Source organism: Meleagris gallopavo, chromosome 11, assembly GCF_000146605.3.
Source record: "Meleagris gallopavo isolate NT-WF06-2002-E0010 breed Aviagen turkey brand Nicholas breeding stock chromosome 11, Turkey_5.1, whole genome shotgun sequence".
Taxonomy (NCBI): Eukaryota; Metazoa; Chordata; class Aves; order Galliformes; family Phasianidae; genus Meleagris; species Meleagris gallopavo.
In genome coordinates, this window is record NC_015021.2 from 1,547,582 (window position 1) to 1,565,825 (window position 18,244).

Sequence of the window (18,244 nt, forward strand, 5' to 3'; positions counted from 1 at the left end):
CTCCCGGGCCGTGGTCGGCCGTTCGGCTGCGCCGCGAGTGCTGAATGCGCGGATGTTCGTACGGCCTTTGACGTTAGGAAGTGAACGTAACGCAGAAAAAAGCCCCGTGAATAGAATAACTGCATGACCGGCCTCCTTTAGCGTGCTTTCAGAAACCAGCCGGGTGCTCTCGGTGGGTCGCGGTGAGCTCGGCTCCCGGTTGTGCTGCAGGACGGATCCGCAGATCCTGCCGCTCTGAGGCAGCCGGGATTCAGCTCCGTTCTCCTGCTTCACTGCCTTCCACGTGGCGCTTCCCACCGCCATCCTCTGCCTTCTGTGCCACGAGGAACCCCTGGCCACGGCAGTACCTGAGTAGAGGCGGCACCGCGGCCTTCTCCAGAGAGCCAAGGAGCAGTTCGGTGTCTGTCCATCACGAAGGTGATGGATGGTGCACAAGTTGGCCTCCAGCCTTTGCCTTTGGAGGCCTTCCAGGTGTGATGACTTGTGCCTGGCTTCTTGTGCTTTAACGTGCCTATACAACTTTGACCCGTGAATGTTTATTGTACTGAAGCAGTGGCAGTGCCTGTGCATCGTAACCAGGCGATCCGTGCTAGCCAGAACTGCAAGAAAGTTAATAATTCTGAAATTCCTCTAGCAAAGGAATCTTGTGTCTGGTGGCTGTTCTGCAGGCAGGGGTTTCTGCATGTTGGGAAAAAGATCCCTTTAGAGAACATCTTCAGTTTCTCTTCCTGGGTTTGAAAGCTCCAAGCTCCTAACTCTGGAAATAAGGAACAAGGAAAGTTTACAATGTAACTGCTTGTTCTTATCTTCAAATTAACGTACCTGATACAAGGAAATGATCAGGGAGGTCATCCAAGGCAACAGCATGCAGAAAATAACATCACAAAGTAGAAAAGGAAAGAGGGCAAGCTCTGAAACTGTGGGAAGACTGGGGCTGACAAAGTAGCTTTGCTTAATTTCATTTCTAATTAAGCTTTGTGTAATTTAATTTCTATTGCAATAAATGTGTACACTTTGGATAGATCACCTATGTAGGTAAAAGCTTCTACTGTTTAACAAAGCACTCGTATCCCTGTAGGAAAAGCTTATGGAGTGTGTGTGCCTCTGAGTATAATAGCAAATAATTAACAACCATAGGAGCCTTCTGTACTGTAAATTGTTTCTAACCGTTCTGGACACTGTAGGCTGCTGGGAGGATTTTTTTCCCATCCTTGTTTTTTACATACATCTTGGTGGTTGGTTTGTTGTGTTGTTGTTTGTTTGTTTGTTTTAACCAGAGAAAACAAACAGCTGCTGTGAGTTAAACTTGATGGAGATAGAACACAGCCCAGCCATTTATAGATGGGTCTTCCTTTATTTCATGTACCTGAGTTGCCCTTACCAAGCTGACTGAGGAGGCAGCTGCCTCTGGCTGAGGGATGCACTTTTCCTTTTGCCTGTTCTGGTCTTTGGATGTGATCAGAGCTCTTTATGTCCTGCTCATTTCCTCTGCTTTCTGGAAGTTCTTTGTGTTCAGGTCTCAAAAGCAAATGGTAAGACAGAGTAAAAAGAAGAAAGGTGTGTTCTTTAAGGGTCAGTTTGCTGAATTAATGTGGGAAGTAACCTTGGCAGATCTGTGATCTGGTTAGTTATTGATCCTTGTTTTTCTTAAAATTGTGTCACTGTAGGTTAAGACTGAGCACTACATCTGGTTCTCACTCAGCCTTTGTCCTTTAGCTGTAGCTATATTTAACAGTTCAGTAGAACTAGCCTGTAGCTGGATGCATTTTTGTCTGACTATAGGAGTCAGTGTTCATGTGGGTGTTGATGTGATAAATGCAGGACAGACTTTTCATCAGTTCTCACTTCAGTTTCACGTCTTGACTGTCCTTTGAAACAATAAGTTGTGGATGGGAGAGGGCGTTGCTCGTTTGCCTATTGCTGTTTGCTTAGGCTCATTTAGGTATGTGCAGTAACTGATCACTATCACCCTGCAATTATCCCTTATTGCCATTTCACTACCACATATCAGCAGAACAAGGAGTCAGAGCACTGGGGGTTGCCTGATTTCTGTCTGAAACAGTGGCTGGGCAAGATGGTGAAATTCCTACATAGGGAGTATAAAATACAAATGTTTGTATTCCAGATGCCATTAATATGGTAGTGGGGAATATTAGTTGTAAATGCTTCTGCTGAGATAGAAATGACCTCACTTCACAGAATCACAGAATCACAGAATTGTAGGGGTTGGAAGGGACCTCCAGAGATCATCGAGACCAACCCCCCTGCCAAAGCAGGTTCCCTACACCAGGTCGCACAGGTAGGCGTCCAGGCGAGACTTGAATATCTCCAGAGAAGGAGACTCCACAACCTCCCTGGGCAGCCTGTTCCAGTGCTCCGTGACCCTCACCGTGAAGAAGTTCTTACGCACATTCGTGCAAAACTTCCTGTGCTGCAGCTTATGTCCGTTTCCCCTCGTCCTGTCTCCACTACCACTGAAAAGAGACTGGCCTCACCACTATGGCCGCCACACCTCAGATATTTATAAACCTGGATCAGGTCCCTTCTCAGTCTTCTTTTCTCAAGGCTAAACAGACCCAGTTCACTCAGCCTTTCTTCATAGGGGAGATGCTCCAGGCCCTTCACCATCTTTGTGGCCCTCCGCTGGACTCTTTCCAAGAGATCCCTGTCTTTTTTGTACTGGGGAGCCCAGAACTGGACACAGTGCTCCAGATGAGGCCTTACCAGGGCAGAGTAGAGGGGGAGGATCACCTCCCTCGACCTGCTGGACACGCTCTTCTTAATGCACCCCAGAATGCCATTGGCCTTTTTGGCCACGAGGGCACACTTCTGGCTCATGGCCAACCTGTCATCCACCAGGACGCCCAGGTCCCTCTCTGCAGAGCTCCTCTCCAGCAGCTCATCCCCCAGCCTGTATTGGTGCATGCAATTATTCCTCCCTAGGTGTAAGACCCTACACTTGCTTTTGTTGAACCTCATCCGGTTTCTTACTGCCCAAACTTCCTTACTGCATTCTCCAGGCATTTATTGCCATGTCACGTTATCACCTGACAGATAGAGTTTCTGTTTGGAGCAGTCTGGAGCACTGCATTTGGGTGGCTGCTGGTTGAGATACATCTTAAGAGTTCGCTGCTTCACAGCAGTGCCAAAGAGAGGGTAAGATGGCTTTCAAGCAAAGAAAGAGGATGAATGTGCAATGTTTTGGTATGGAATTCTATTCGGGATTTTGAGTTCTGTTTTCAGAACTATCACAAGCCTGTTATGTCAAAGCAGATGTAGTATCAAATCTTCTCTCTCAATTTAGCTGTCAGTCAGAAGTTAATAATGTAGGAGAGAACTGCGGGATTTGATAAATGGTTCCTGTTAAGAGTTCAGTGCTTCAAAAGGAAGCCCTAAGCTGTAGTCACACTCCTGCGTGCTAAAATACAGCATGAAAAGTACTGCATAGAGTGGGAGTCAGAAGGGTACAGACAATAGTCACTGCAGTTAAAAGAGCTGCGGTGCTGATTGGACAGGTGACATACTGTCATTGTAACTTTTTCTATGCTGTTCTTTCTTATAAGCCTATGAGCTGATAGGTCACTCGTTTATTTTAAAATACCTCTGTGCAGTTTTGGCCACTGATACTTGATAGCTGCAGTTTTAGCTAGGGTATCAAGATAACACAAGTTGTTACAGACCAGTGATAAAATAAACTTAGGATTTCATGGTAGTTGGGAGCTGGTTATTTTTCTACGCAGAAATCTTGTCTACACCTTTACGCTGGTTGCTCCAGCAGGAGTTCCATAAAATCGCTGGATCTAGTTTGCAGTGAAACAGGTCAGTGGTCATTGTGACTGGAGTCTGTGCCCACCGCCATGCACAGGGAAAGAGAGCTGAGCTGCAGAGAAATATGACCAAACAATGCTTTGTTGCATTTAGGTTATTGCTGCTTTCAGAGTGATGCTTGTCCAGAATGGTGCACCAGATCTGAGATGGTTATCTGAGCTCCCTCTGGTCTGGAGGGAAGTTATCCCAGCTCTTCTGGATATGTGCTGAGGTGTTCTGTAGGGGCTGCCTTTCCTTCTCTGTGGATTTCACAGTTGTGTTTGACTGCTAACATGAACGGCCATCTTTCAGGTAGCTTAGATCAGGTGAGCTCAGCCCCACACAGAGTCCATGTATCAGCCATACAGCCTCTTAGTTGCTAACTGTACCTTCTAAACACTGGCTGCAGGTCTGCAAGCTGCTCTTTTGCTGTGTAGCTCAATGCTGCTGGTACCTGCAGGATTGCAGTGTCTGATGATAACATATTATCTTTCCCCATACAGGCTGAAGGGAAGGCGGTGCTCATAACAGGCTGTGACAAAGGTTTTGGACACGCCTTGGCAAAACAGCTTCATGCAAAGGGATTTACTGTTTTTGCTGGATGCTTGCTAGCAGTGAGTAATAATATTGATCAAAATTCTTCTGGGACTGGAGAAAAATTTTTCTCAAGTAACAGTCTTTTTATCTGCAGCCTCCATTTGTCCTAATCCAAAACCCGTGGGAGGTAAGGTGGGGAGAGATTCTATGTATCTTCTGTTGCTTCATCCACCTGTTGAATCTTGTTCCTGTAATTCTGAGCTCTTTAGGGCAGGGACTGTCTGTCAGCTGCATGTCTGTACAGTAGCTTGCACAATAGTGTGCAGGGTTTGAGGTTGCTTCTGGAACGTCTCAGCAATGCTGCAAAATACACAATAAATCTGGTGATTCAAAATTGCTATGGCACCATGCTTTCCTGCCTTTTCAGTCATCTCTATTGCTATTCCTTATTCTATCACAGTCCTCTAAGGACATTTTACCCAAACTTCTCCCTTTGCGCCTTGGTTGGGTTTATCTCCAAAGTGCTTCTCCAGCTTCTCTGGAAGCTGTCTGCTTTTTAGATAGATGAGCAAACCAACTAACTGTACCCTTCTGATACCTGTAGGTCTCACCTTCTGTCATTTTACTTGGTAGGTAGTATCAATTGTAAGAGATCAGTTTAGGCACACTGAATCAGAAGGGGCTGCAGAGCTGTCAGTCCAGTCCCTGCTCCTGCAGGTAATCATGTTGTGTAATCCTCTATAAATTGGGCATGGTCCACTTCCATCTGAAGTTTTATCTTTTTTTTTTTCCCTCTTTAGATTATCAAAACTTATGTAATTTCCAGCATTAATTGTTTAAAATCAGTTCATGACCTCTCGGTTGTCTATCAAATGATCTTTAATTTCTTATCTCTTCACTGGATTGAACGACAGTGTGCTCAAAGCTTCTCTCAACATTTGTTTTCTAGTCTAAACAAAGTTGCCCATATAATTTCTCTTAAGTATCCTCCACTGCCTTAAACACACCAATCAAAATGAATGTCAGGCTCATAACTGGCTTTTCTATGGTTTATTTCATGCTCTAATTTTTGTCCTGTTCTTCTACTTTGTTCTTCATGGCCATCCACGTTATGCCGTGTTTTTCTGTACTTCTGATTTTTTGTCATGCACACTCCTGTGTTATGGATGAAAGTCACTGATGAAAAATAGTGAATGAGGTTTGTCCTTTGGGAACTCTGCTGGTGACACTTAACCAGAAAGAGCATTTTAATTCCAGTATTGTCCAGTACTGTCAATTGCCATCTCTCTTAATGGGTACTTTATGTCCTTATTTCAGTCATTTTTTAGATGTTTTATTTTCTTTTGGTGCAGGTGCTCCTTCTTACACATCAGTACACACACTGGAGAGTTAGAGAGGAAAACTGACTTACCTGTTTCACTAAGCCAAAATAAGAGGGATAAATCAAGTGTAATAAGTAAATTCAGTTGGCAATGTACCAATCATCACTTCTAGTGCTAACAGATGACATTAAATAGATAGTGGAATTCTTTATTTTTGCTCTCTTACTACTTCTCAGTGGAATAGATGCTATTTGAATATTTCTGTTCCAGTCCAGATGGTCAGAGTGATGACCACAGGTTGATGAAAATTGTGAAGGGCAAGAACAATAGAAAAGCAGTGTGGCCATCCTTGGCTGTGTGATTTCAGCGGAGGTTACGTTCTTCCTCTGAACCAGCAGGGAAAGTTATCAGCTGACATATTGTGTAACTCGAGAACAAACGAGTCCTCTTGGAAAGCTGCCATTGTTTGGAAATTTCCATGCAGAGGCTCTGTAAATCCTTCAGTAATCATGTCATTTGCTACTTTGGGGTGTCTATCTTTGCAGTGATAGCAAGTCAGGCGCTCACTTTCTACAAGAGCAGATGTAGGAAACAGAAAAGAGGTGACAGAGGGGTTCTGAGGAGGCTCTTTCAGAAGGCTGCACGCTTTTGCACAGCAGAGAGGAACAGACTGGATTTGAAGACACATAAAGAAATGAAGTGCACCCAATATGAGTCTTGTTTGCTCACTTTATTGACACTAAAAATTATATATATTTCTGATAGACTATTACTTGTTCCCAGAGTGGCCTGGCAGCTGCTGGCATCCTCTCTGATCTGGTTCTGGCAGCTTTGTACTCACAGCCAAAATTGTTGTGATCTCTGCTTGAACTGTGTAAGTGGAAAATTCATCAGCAATCATGGCTGGTCTGCAGGTGACTTTTAAGATGTTAACTGAGTGCTTTGATCCTGAAGAGGTAGAGAGTGGGAACAGCTCTGGGTTTTAGATGGTTGATGGGGGAAAATGTCCTCAGAGGTTTGAGCAGGAGGTTGCTGAAAACCTAATGGTAGACTGTGTTTGGGATGAAATCTAGAGCTGACTCTTCCAAGAAAAGGAAGCACAGAGCAGAAAAGGGTGATGGGTCCAAATGAAGTAAGAGACAGTGGTGAAGGCGGAGAGCTGTTAGGTAAGATCACTAGTGAAGAGTAAGATAGGAGCATGTGAGTGATTATTAGTAAGTCAAGCTGTGCGTATGCAGTATGGTTAAGGATGCAGCCACCCTGTGAGAATTGGCAACGTACACATAACTGCTTATGGCAGATGCAAAGCAACTTACCCTGTCATCAAAGAACACCTGAGCTGTTGTAGGTTCACTGCAGGGTCAGAGCAGGTATGGGGGCAGTTGTCACAAAGTAGATGGCAGCCTGTTAGTTCACATGTAGTACTCCACCATTGCTTACTTCCTTTTGTGCTGAGAAATAAAGGTTCCCTGATGTACTACCAGTCACAGAAAGGCCTGATTAAATAGAATAGAATAGTTCAGCTGGAAAGGACCTTCAGAGATCATCTAGTCCAACTGCCTGGTTGCTTCAGTCCTAATCAGAAGTTAACATTATTGAGGATGTGATTCAAATTCCTTTTGAACACTCACAGGTCTGGGGCATCAGTTACCTCATAGGAGCCTGTTCCAGTGTTTGACCACCCTCATGGGGAAGTAAGTTTTTCTTAGTGTAATAAATGTACCAAAAGAGCATTGAGAAGGTGAGCCAAAGTGGTTTCTACCGTGGGTGATATCTTCAGGAACTCTTGAAGGTAGGGAATTTCCAGATGGCTGAAAAAGGGCAGATGCTGTACTTGTCTCTCAAAAGGAGGCAGACCTGTGAGGTTATCAACCAGGCAGCTTACCTTCCAACACGAGATGAAGCTGCAACACACAGAACTGTCAATGTGATAAATGCCTAGATCATAGTGTCATGTGTGCTGTACGAGTTCACTGGGAACAGGTTGTGCCATGTCAGCCTAATCTCATTCTGGCTAAGCAGCAGCGTGGTTAAAGGGGAAGGAATAAATACACCTCAAATAAGGCTTCTGATGCAGTCCCTCGTAGTCTGACGAGCAAACTTACACTCTAAGCCTGTGACTGCTGTTCAGCCCCAGTGAAATTTTCTTGGAAGTGCCCTGGAACAGAGTTCACATAAAGGAAAAATAAATATGTGCGTAGTGCCAAGCAGGGAGGATTGCAGGTCCCTGAGGGAGTAGTATTCAAAATGATGCCAACAAATCAGTTGTAGTCTGAAAACAAATAGCTGGAATCTGGTAATGACAAATACAAGCATTTTTTCCTGAGGAAATGTGGAGAAGGAATGGGTGGGTAGGCAGCAGTGAGGGAACTGAAGGTGACAGAAGGATGCAAACCCCATGAGTCAGCCCATGTCCTGCTGTGCCGTGTCACATCTCGCTCTGGGAAGCAATCACAGCAAAGCTGTGCCTGAGTTGCTGTGTGATGTGGGTAGGTCTGAGGCACATCTGAGGAGAAGGAGCGCAGTGATGAGGTGTGGGAGGGCTGCCAGAGGGATAGGTGGCAGCTCAGGGATTGTGCTCAGCACTGGGTTTGTTGCTTCTCGATTCCCAGAAATCACTGCAAGCGCCCAAAGCCTTGCCAGGGTCAGAGCTGCCAATGGGACCAAGATGTTGTCCCCCCCCCCATTCTGGTGGCAGCTTGGATAGGATTGCTTGCAAGGATAGAGGAACCAGGCAGTGTGTGAAGAACAAATGCCAGGTTCAAAACCAGCCTTCAAAAAATGAGGAGGAACTATGGGAGCATATGAACTGTACAGTGTGCTCGCTGTCCCTGAGGTGCCCTGAACTATTGGTTTTATAGCTAAATAGTGTCTGGAATGGTGTCTTCTTGCTGAAATCAGTCTGCCAAGATCACTGTATTTTGTCAACAGCGATTAACTTGTATCTGGGAAGGTAACTTTGCAGTGGAATAGGGGAAAATATGTTTCAGTGTGAATAATACAACTTATATTGGATTTTTAAGTTCACGATCTGCAAGTTTTTTTCTCAAAAAAAAAACAACTAACCAACCAAACAGTGGAACTGTTTCTTTATATCATGAAGATTATGAAAGATTAAAAAAAAGAAAAAAGAAAAACAACACAGGGAAAGGTGTGTTCTGTGCTCTGTGATTACAGCTGTGGTTGTTTGTTTGCAGTGAGATACAATAAACTTCAGAACTTTGTGTAATTCAGAGCTGACATACAAGAGCATCTTCCAGAAATACAGTGAGACATCACACAACCTTCACTCATTTCAAAGGGAATATAATATTTTGATGACTGCGTTGTTAACTACCTGTAATGTCACTTCTAGAGAATCCTTTCATGGCTGGATAAGAGTCACTGTGCGCTGGAAAACTTCAAGTCTTTCTTTTTGTGATACCTTGAAATAGCTGTGATGTGATCTGCAGCCATAGGGACAGAAGCAGATTCCTACTATTGCCATAAATCTGGAGTAATTACATGCTCATATTAACAGGGGCACCCTGTTTTTCTCAATGCCTGGATGGAATTTCAGCTCTTTTCCTTCATAACATGTCACTGTTCACCGAACTGAAGGTAGAGGCAGGGTGGTTTATGCTGTGCTCATTGAATAGGTAGCTTGAGATGCATGTAGAAAAACAAGTGGTTACAGTTTTTTGCTGTGGAGGCAGCGTGTTGCTCTCCTTGTTTGCCCTTGTGCTGTGGGTGGGTGTTGGTATCAAGTTCTAAAGGAAGAGTGGCAGCCAGGCATGTGACTCACCTATTCATAACTTTTTCCTCCCTAACAAGGCAGATCCTGTAATTCAGGGAGTAGTTTGGTGAACTATATCCGAGCCTGCCGAGGAACTGCGTGGCTAATCTGTGCTCTATTCAGTTTCATTTTTTTGTATAATAGCTGAACTTGGCTGCCTATCTTGTCTGGAAATGACCAGATAAAATTTGAAACGCAAACCACGTTTAGGTTTGGTATACAAAAAAAAAAGCCAACAACACAACAAACCAACAAGTAGTAACAATGTCTGATGGTAACAGCAGTAAGCTGTTAAGAAATTAAGGACTCATAAAATTATCTTCATTATTCTAAGTTAATTGTACGTTACTTTTCTCAAACATTTTCATATCATTCTTCAATAATGAAGTCTTGAGAAGGTGAGAAGTACCTTGTAGAAAAGACAAAAGAAAGGAAAAGGAGAGAAAGGAAGCCATCATATTATTGGTAGAGCCTTGTTCTTGTTTCTTTGGACAGACCTTCCTCCTTTTATGCTTCAGCCACACAAGACAAAATTATAGACATCTTCACTGCTCATGCTTTCCTGTGTATCCTGTTCTGCTGCATATTTAGTGCAAAATATTACTATTATATAGGTTATAGGCTTTCTGCTGTATCCTGTAGCATCAAACTGTTTGTTGGTAGGCATGCCAGAGGTGACCTTAGTGTCTTGCCTTGTGACAGTACTATCTCATTAGAAGCTAAACAATATTTTGGAATTAGATGAGTAAGGTACCTAATAAGCCTTTTGCTGTTAAGCCTAGAAAAGCAGCCTCTGATTTGTGTATGAATGTTTGCTGAGTTACCTATGGAGCATGGGGATTGGGGCAGCAGGGAGCCACCTGCAGTTATCCTGAGCTGACGCAATATTTGACATTGTTATGATTGTGAAACCCTTCACATGAGGAGCAAACACGAAGGGCTTTGGCCCTTCAGAGCAGTGGGTCGTGATGTAGATGTTCCCTCCCTGTGCTGCAGGGAACAGATTATAGCCATGGGTTGCACAGTGGGTCATGTGTCTTGTGTGCCTGGTTCTGTACCAGGTTTACACCTCTGCATGCAGTTTCAATAGGTGGTATTTTCTGTCTCTGTGAATATGCCTGCATTAGCAAGGCGTCTTTCTTTTCTGCTGAGCAGGATAAGAATGGAGACGGAGCCAGGGAGCTGAAGGACATGAAGTCAGATCGCATGAAAGTGCTACAGATGAATGTGTGCAGCGACCAGGAGGTGGCTGAGGCTGTGGATTATGTGAAGATGACCCTGAAAGACCCAGAGGAAGGTGTGTGGGAATCTTTGCTTTTCCGGGCCAGATGATTCTCTGGTGCACTCACAGAATTCTTCCTATGGATCAAGCCCAACTCTGGCCAGGTTGTTCCTGTACTGCAATGCCAAAACATGATTAACAAGCTTGAAGGCCTGACGATCAGGCAGAGCTGTATTTGGGTCAGTGGGAATTCCCATGTGGCCAGCACATCAGTGCCAGAACAAGAGAGCAAGACTCTCAGCAAGACAGAACAAGATGTTAAGACTCTAACCTTACATCTTGTAAAAAGTGATGAGTAGCAGCATGTCCCTAAGAACTTATTTCTCTGAGTGACCATAATGACATACGATGGCAAGACCTTGATTCCCTTCTGATGCTCCTGTTACAGCTTCACAGATGTTTCTGTAGCAATCCTGCTTGTGGAGAGGTGGAGAGGCCATGGCCCCTGGCTGCTTATTGCTATATTCGTACAACCTGCTTGTGTAATCAGGTGCTGATCTGGTCCATAAAACTGACTTGGACCCAAATCTAGATTGTTTTTCAGCTGTGCCAGTCCATGCTTTCAGTTTGCCATGCAACACTCTAGCTGTGATGTGAGACAGAATTCAGGATGGGCTCAGCACAGACCACCTTAATCTGCACGCAGCCTCGAACATGAGTCCAATTCAGGGGCCTTAGGAGCATGCGAAAGAAGATAATTCCTTCATGTTTCTTCTTTCATGTTTCTTTCTTGGGAATGTGTGTGGGGCTGGGAAGGCAGGAGAAGAGCAGCCCATGAGAGCACAGGCAGCACAAACAGCTCAAGATACAGGTGGCAGGATGTGTTAGACATGCTCCATGTCTAACCTTGCATTGGGCTTGAATGGAGGAGAAGTACCTGGGTAAGGGTGACTGATTGCACTGCTGCTGCAGCACAGCTTGGTTCCTGGATTGGGCTTCAGACAGCTTCTGTGAGTGGTTTGGCAATGGGATATGAGCTTACAGCCAGAGCCTGTGTGACACCTCACCTCTTCCCACATAATGAGGCTGTGAGGCTTTCTTGCCCTTTCTGGGTTTCTGTGCAGCCTCTGTGTGAATAACAAGCTGGGCAGCAGCTACAGTGCCTGGCTGAGAGTGAAGTTTCACATCTGTGTCTCCAGCATTAATGGGTTGTGTGGCTGGATGGTGATTGCTCCTGAGGCTTGGATGAGGCTACTGTGAGCCTGCCCTAATTCATATAAATGCATAAATAGTAAATAACAGCTCTAAGCTTCTTGCAAATTATGTAGCACACCCTTCCTCCTAAAAGAAGCATATGAAACTGAGTTACATACAGGCTCTGTTCCCACACATGCTTTGCATGATTTTTCTTCCTACGCAATCATCCAGCCCTCGTCACACATTTCATAGCTTCTTAAGCTTTTCCTGAAGAACCCAGCAACAGCAGTGGTGGCATGGTGCCATTTCCCACTGTGAGATAACTTGTAAGGGGGCAGCTCTGTTGCTCCTATAAATGCAGCACTGTTCACAAAATCTTGTGTGCAGAATGAACAGCGAGAGCTTGTGCCCTTGATCAGCAAGTTGGACCGGTTCCTCCTGCTCTTGAGAGCCTTACCTTGTCGTTGGTTGCTGCAGCACAGACTGCAAAGCAGTAAAAACCTCTTTTTAGGTGGCATGTGACTGAGGCTGGGAGCTTACTTATAAATAGTGCTCAGTAACGTACTGGAATATAGTCTGTATTCAGACTGAGGTGTGTTGCACAGCAAGTGTGGCCCTGCAGGAGGTAGCACAGAACAGTTCTTGTGTTAGACTTCTCTACCTCCTTCCACTGTGTACATAAGGCTAAACTCATTCTGATGTTGGGAGTGCCACTGTTTGTCTTTGGAGTTATGTAGTTCCCACTGTATTATTGACATTAAAGAAGTAATAGCGATAAGGCTATGCTCTATAAACACACCACTGTCCTGCAAACAGCCTTGTGACCATTTAAGTATTAGCTCTTTGTTCTGTGTGGCCTGACTGGGATAGTCTTAGAGGGAATGCGTGGTTATCACTGGGTAGGAGATGCCTTCCTCTCCTCCCTTCTACATGGGCTGGCCGGAAGCTTTCAGAGGAAGTAAACTCAGCTGGGACCAGGACAGGGAGGCCTACCATCGCCATCACGAAAGCTAACCTAGCAAGGGCAGGTTGGGCTTTTAAAATGAACCAGGAGAATACATTCTATTGGGTGAATAGGGGAATGTTGCAATTTGCTTAGACTGTATTTAGTAAAAGATATGGTTACTATCTCACCACAAATAAATCTAGGCTGGAAGATTTTCATACATGAGAGCAGAGGAGGTGTTGAACAGAGGCTGGGCAAACTGCCCAAATTTTTTTCAGAGTTTGGTAAGCTTATGTCAGAGTGGTATGGCATGGGTACTTGCGATAGCAGTGTCTGAGCTCCCTGTACACAAATATTGTTTCTGATTTCTAAGTGTGTTCTTAGTACTAAGAAGAGGGTCAGAAAGTAGAATGGAGCCCCAGTTCAAGCTTGCTATTACACAAAAAAATAACAACATCAGGAGAGCTAATTAGGACAACTCTTATCTTGTTCCAGCTTTTCTGTTTGTTCTTACTGCAGTTTATGGCTGCGTAGTCCTGTGCTTCAGCAATTTCACAAAGTGTGGGCTCCGCCCTAAAGTATTTGCCATGGGAATTCCTACAGTAATAACTTCAAAGGGTCAAATGCTCAGTGACCTGCTAAATCTTGGGCATGTAAGGGGCTGAGTGCAGGAGCTCGTGGTACGTGCAGTCTATTTAATCTTGATGGGACTGCATGCACAATAGAAGCTCATTTTTTAATTCTAGTAGTTTAAGGGTTGGTTGTAAATTTGCCATGTCCTGCAATAGTTGGGATTGAGGAAGTCCGAATATCTGGACTGAAGTACAGGAGCTGGTAACTGGGCCATGATCCTGCATATCAATACTGCACGCTTTCCCAGGTAGTGCATCTCATCCCAGAGTTGTGAAGTAGACTTAGAAATCTAAGATAGTTGTTTTCTTTTTGTTTTTTTTTGTTTGCTTAATTGAGGGAAAGTTCAACCGTCTTCAGAATGCAGGAGGGCTTGATAAAGTCCATGAGAGAAGACAAACCTGGGACTTAGAAGAGGCATAAAAGAGAGCCAACAGGATCCAACCATACAGAGACAAAGCACAGCCTCTGGCCTTAGAGGAGACATTCAGGATTGCTATGCTTGTGGACCCCTCTCACAGTCCCAGAAGCTTCAAATAAGCCCTACAGGCTTCATATCTGGTATCTTTAGGGTATTTTTTCTCCTTGCTGGGTTTTTGTCTATAACTTTTTTTCTATGAAAGTGTCCAGTTCTTTGTCAAGATGTTGAGTTACTGTGAAGAGAGCTGCTTCTCTCTGACATTCTTCTGTGTTCCATTCTTTAACGTTGTTTTTTTGTTGTTGTTGGCAGGTCTGTGGGGCCTGGTGAACAATGCTGGTGTCTCAACTTTTGGAGAGGTGGAATTTACAAGTTTGGACAACTACAAGGAGGTGACAGATATCAACCTGTGGGGCACCGTGAGGGTGACGAAGGCTTTTCTGCCCCTCATTCGCAGAGCTAAAGGTATATGCTGGGTAGTGTGGCAAGGTTCGTGGATATTTTGCCACACAGCAAAGAAGCATAGCTAAAATGTATGAACCAAATTGCTTCGAAGAATACCAAGAAGGATGTCTGTGGCATGCAGGCAAAATAGGCAGCATTGTTTGATGTGTTGTGTTCCAAACAGGGGGTGTGTCTAAGCACTACACAGCAGGTGTGATCTTAAACGTTCTGGGATATCAAAGACCTCCAAGCATTGCTGGCAGAGATGACTGGAGAACTTGGGCCACCTTTAGAAAAAGTGTCTGGAGGCCATAAAAAAGATGCTTCTGGTTTCCAAAGTCACAATGAGTGCTTAAGTTTAGACGGCTGAATCTTTCCCTTCCTGTTACTCAGCTCACAGATGATTGCAGAGGAGTAGTCATGGAATAAATGAGTTCCATAACAGCCATTTTAGATAGCATACAAGAAGGTGGTTACCATCAGAATTCTATTTTATGGAGGGGGGACGATACCTATGAGCAAAGCTTTGAAGAACTTCTTTATTTAGTGTGTGTGGGAGAATGCTGGTACAGCTATGTGTTCTGTGAGGACAGAAAGAGGCTGTATTGAGCAGATTGCTCAGATCCATTTCCAGAAAGTACCCATTAGCAAGCCCCATCTAACTACAGATGCCACTTATCCATCAGGTCAGTAAGTGGTTCTCACAGTCCCTCCTAACTTTGCTTTTCTCTGTAATGAGAGAGCAGAGCCACCCTTGTTCCTCAGCTAAAATTTCAAGCTGCAGAAAGGTGTCGTACTCCATGGCCGTGAAAATCCTCTTTGTGGGAATAGCTGATGAGATTTCAAGGGCCTGTTTTGTAAGCGTAGCCAAAGCTGTAATCCCACACTTGTTGAGGAAGGACAGTTCCCCACGGAGGGGTGACTGCTATTACCACTCAGACAGTGATCTAGCACAAGCTGCAGGACTCTGCCATTAGGCTGACATGGGCTGCTCATAGGAGTTTGAACAAATGCTCTTTGCTGCTCCATAGACAGAAGCACATCAAGTCTCTTCTCTGTTTATCCAATGCATGTTATGCTGTAGGCAGTCCTGACCAGCCAGTGGAGTGAGAAAATTACAGCTCTCGTGCTGCAGGTTCTTCCACTGGTTCTGCTGGTGCACACTGGTTAAGAACATACAGCTAGTAACCTGAGAAGATACAGATACAGACTTACTTGGAAATTAGAAGGAAGAAGATGTCTTGTATGCTTTGTACATCCTTATCTGTACAGAGGCAGGTATGTGGACCACCCACTGAAGAGGTCAGAGCTGAGGCTGGCCTGCTTGAGTCTGGAGAGACTCCTGAGGATTTGGACACTACTTCAAGATGCAGATTTCACAAATCAGTGCCACCCAACAAAGCACCTTTTTACCAGAATGTTGTCACTGCTGCTTCTGCAGCCCATGCTGACCTCACTGGGAACAACCAGTCAGTCATTTTTCATTGCTCTTTCCTCTCCAGGCCGTGTAGTGAATATCACAAGCATGTTAGGACGGATGGTGAGTCCATCTCGCTCCTGCTACTGCATTTCCAAGTTTGGGGTGGCAGCCTTCTCCGACTGCCTCCGGCAGGAGATGTATCGCTGGGGGGTCAAAGTCATCCTCATTGAGCCCAGTAACTTCGTGGCAGCGACCGGCATCCTGACAGAGGACGGCATCGACAAGCAGGCCGAGGTGCTGTGGAGTGGAACCAGCAACACCGTGCGGGAGGACTATGGGAGGGAGTACTTCACTCGCCACGTGGCCCTCATGAAGTCCTTCGTTAATAGTGGCCTGAAGGACATGTCTCTTGTCTTGAATGACATCACCAACGCGCTCATCTCTGCACACCCAAACAACCGCTACAATCCCATGGAGACCTACTGGTGGATGAGACTGCAAGTCATGACTCATCTGCCCACTGCCATTGCTGACTGGCTTTACATTCCTGGAGCCACTCTGTAAATGGCCATCCTTCAAACATCCTTCCAGTGCTTGTATGTACGGACAGTTTAGAGCTGTCTTAGTCCTATACTAATTGCTGGTGCATCTCCTCTTTAGATGTTTGTGTCTTCAGTTTGGTTGGGTTATGGCTTCGCATCTTGTGTTATGGGATGCTGAGGAAAGTTGTCTTTACTGTCTCTTTCCTAACTTGGTCTGTGTATCCCCTGCTGCCCTGATTAAAGTTGAAAGGTGTTTTGCTTTTAACTGTGGAGAAGACAGAGGAAGGTTAACATAACGGATCAGATATGTGGCTAGTGTAACTAGGTCAGCTGAGCTCCCCTAGTGATAAATTGGACTCATTACTGGGCTCTTGGTTTTCCTTACAAGGATAGGCCGGTAATAGCAGAGTGAAGCTGTTTGCTGTGAGATGTCTCAAAGGGAAGAAGCTAAAATGGGAAACAAAAACAGTTTTCTATTTGATTAAAAATGGGTCAGTCACAGCCTTATTTTGTTTTCACAGTACTGGTAGGAAGCTCTGCTGCTCCGTAACTGTTTGCTCTTTCCACATAAACAGCAGCACTGCCTCTAAACAGCCTCATTACCTAATTGCAAAGAAAGGTTCTTCCCTCCCAGCACTGTGACCAGCAACCAGAGACAGACTGGGCAGGGAAAAGCCCTTGTAATAACTCGTGGTACCTGAGCTGCCCCTCAGCCAGTGGTCTCTCCACCCACTGCTGATGAGCTGTGTGAGATAGGCTCCTTTAACTGCTGTGTCAGGTACCAGGTGAAAAAGGGCAGTGTGCGGTCAGTTCGGCCTGACTACGAGCTCTGGAAGGATGTTTCAGGTGATGCATTTCTTTTTAATTAATACTGCACAATGAAATTTCTACGTCACACATGATTGTCTCCTCAGAATTTCATGACAACTGATACGAGCTACTTTTGCAAAATACCCCTGAGGATCTCTCCTGTTGGCCATATCTGGAGCATTCAATAGTTTTTCCAAGTGCTGAGGCTGCCAAGCCTCACACCTTATGTCCTCTTTCCAAGTGGTGAACACCAGCAAAGCAGCTAGTGGTGATCTGCCCTGTCATTCTAGGGGATCAGCTTCCCATTCCGCTGCTAAATTTTGTTCTGTTTTGTCTTATGTGAGATTAAATGAATATGAAAAGAGCTTATAATTTGCTCTTTCCTCATCTATCTCGGGTAGCTATGACTTTGAAGCTGTGCCTTAAACTTTTATATGCTGCTCTTTGTAACTGCTTGGAGACTGGATGCAGCTGTGAATGCTGTGATGCCAAAGGAGGCAGCAGGCTTCCTTTGGATATGCTGTGGAGGTAGCTTGTATTACAAATAATTTCTGAAAATGCTGGCTATGCAGTTCTTTTTTTATTTCAGACCATAATCACATGGAGGCTGTCTGGGATCCAGTACCCAGAATGATTCCACAGTCCTACTGAACTGCAGCTTGTTTAAGCAGTGTTGAAAACACTTCTGCCCCTTGCACTGTGAAATGTGAGTAATGTTAAGTAGCACTAATTTGCACAGAGGAAAATAAACTGTGAGATTTGTAAAGCACATGTCTGTGTCTCCAGTGCTCATTTCTACAACGTTTCTTTCCCCCTCTGAACATCTCAGTGTCCTGAGCAGTTTTGTGTTCGTTGATTATACCCATTTTTTTAGCACTGAAGTAAAAAATGGGGCTAGGAGAAGGAGAGGCAATGGAATTGCTTGGGTTTACTTGGAGGAATGGGCTGTGAGAAGTTTGAGCTGCTATTCAAGTTAATGGCTTCAGTTACCAGGCTGGCTCTTCTCTGCAAAGTGGCTTTGTACTAAGGCAGTGACAGGAATGAGATCCTTCCTCTAGCAGTTCCCAGTCTGGACTGCTGGTAGGAACGAGTGGAAGGGAAGAAGCAATTGGAGAAAAGTTCCCCAGAAGATCCCTATTTTGGAGCTGTGTCTGGTGGCTGTTTGTGTTCAGTC

General features: G+C 44.8%; 1 protein-coding gene across 1 annotated transcript; it reads left to right on the plus strand.

Moving 5' to 3' along the window:
• The first annotated feature begins 15 nt into the window (after positions 1-15).
• On the plus strand, positions 16-17,839 carry LOC100545437 (D-beta-hydroxybutyrate dehydrogenase, mitochondrial-like). The gene is made up of 5 exons (XM_010716377.3): positions 16-471; positions 4,311-4,421; positions 10,597-10,738; positions 14,167-14,319; positions 15,801-17,839. The coding sequence occupies exons 1-5, from the start codon at positions 421-423 to the stop codon at positions 16,280-16,282; spliced, it is 939 nt and encodes a 312-aa protein (XP_010714679.1). The 5' UTR covers positions 16-420; the 3' UTR covers positions 16,283-17,839.
• Positions 17,840-18,244: the final 405 nt, after the last annotated feature.

Excerpts from the sequence above, each read along its gene's own strand:
- LOC100545437 (XM_010716377.3), top strand. The coding sequence starts at position 421 with ATGGATGGTGCACAAGTTGGCCTCCAGCCTTTGCCTTTGGAGGCCTTC. Across the intron at positions 472-4,310 it reads TGCCTTTGGAGGCCTTCCAG|GCTGAAGGGAAGGCGGTGCT; the intron begins GTGTGATGACTT and ends TTCCCCATACAG. Across the intron at positions 4,422-10,596 it reads TTGCTGGATGCTTGCTAGCA|GATAAGAATGGAGACGGAGC; the intron begins GTGAGTAATAAT and ends TCTGCTGAGCAG.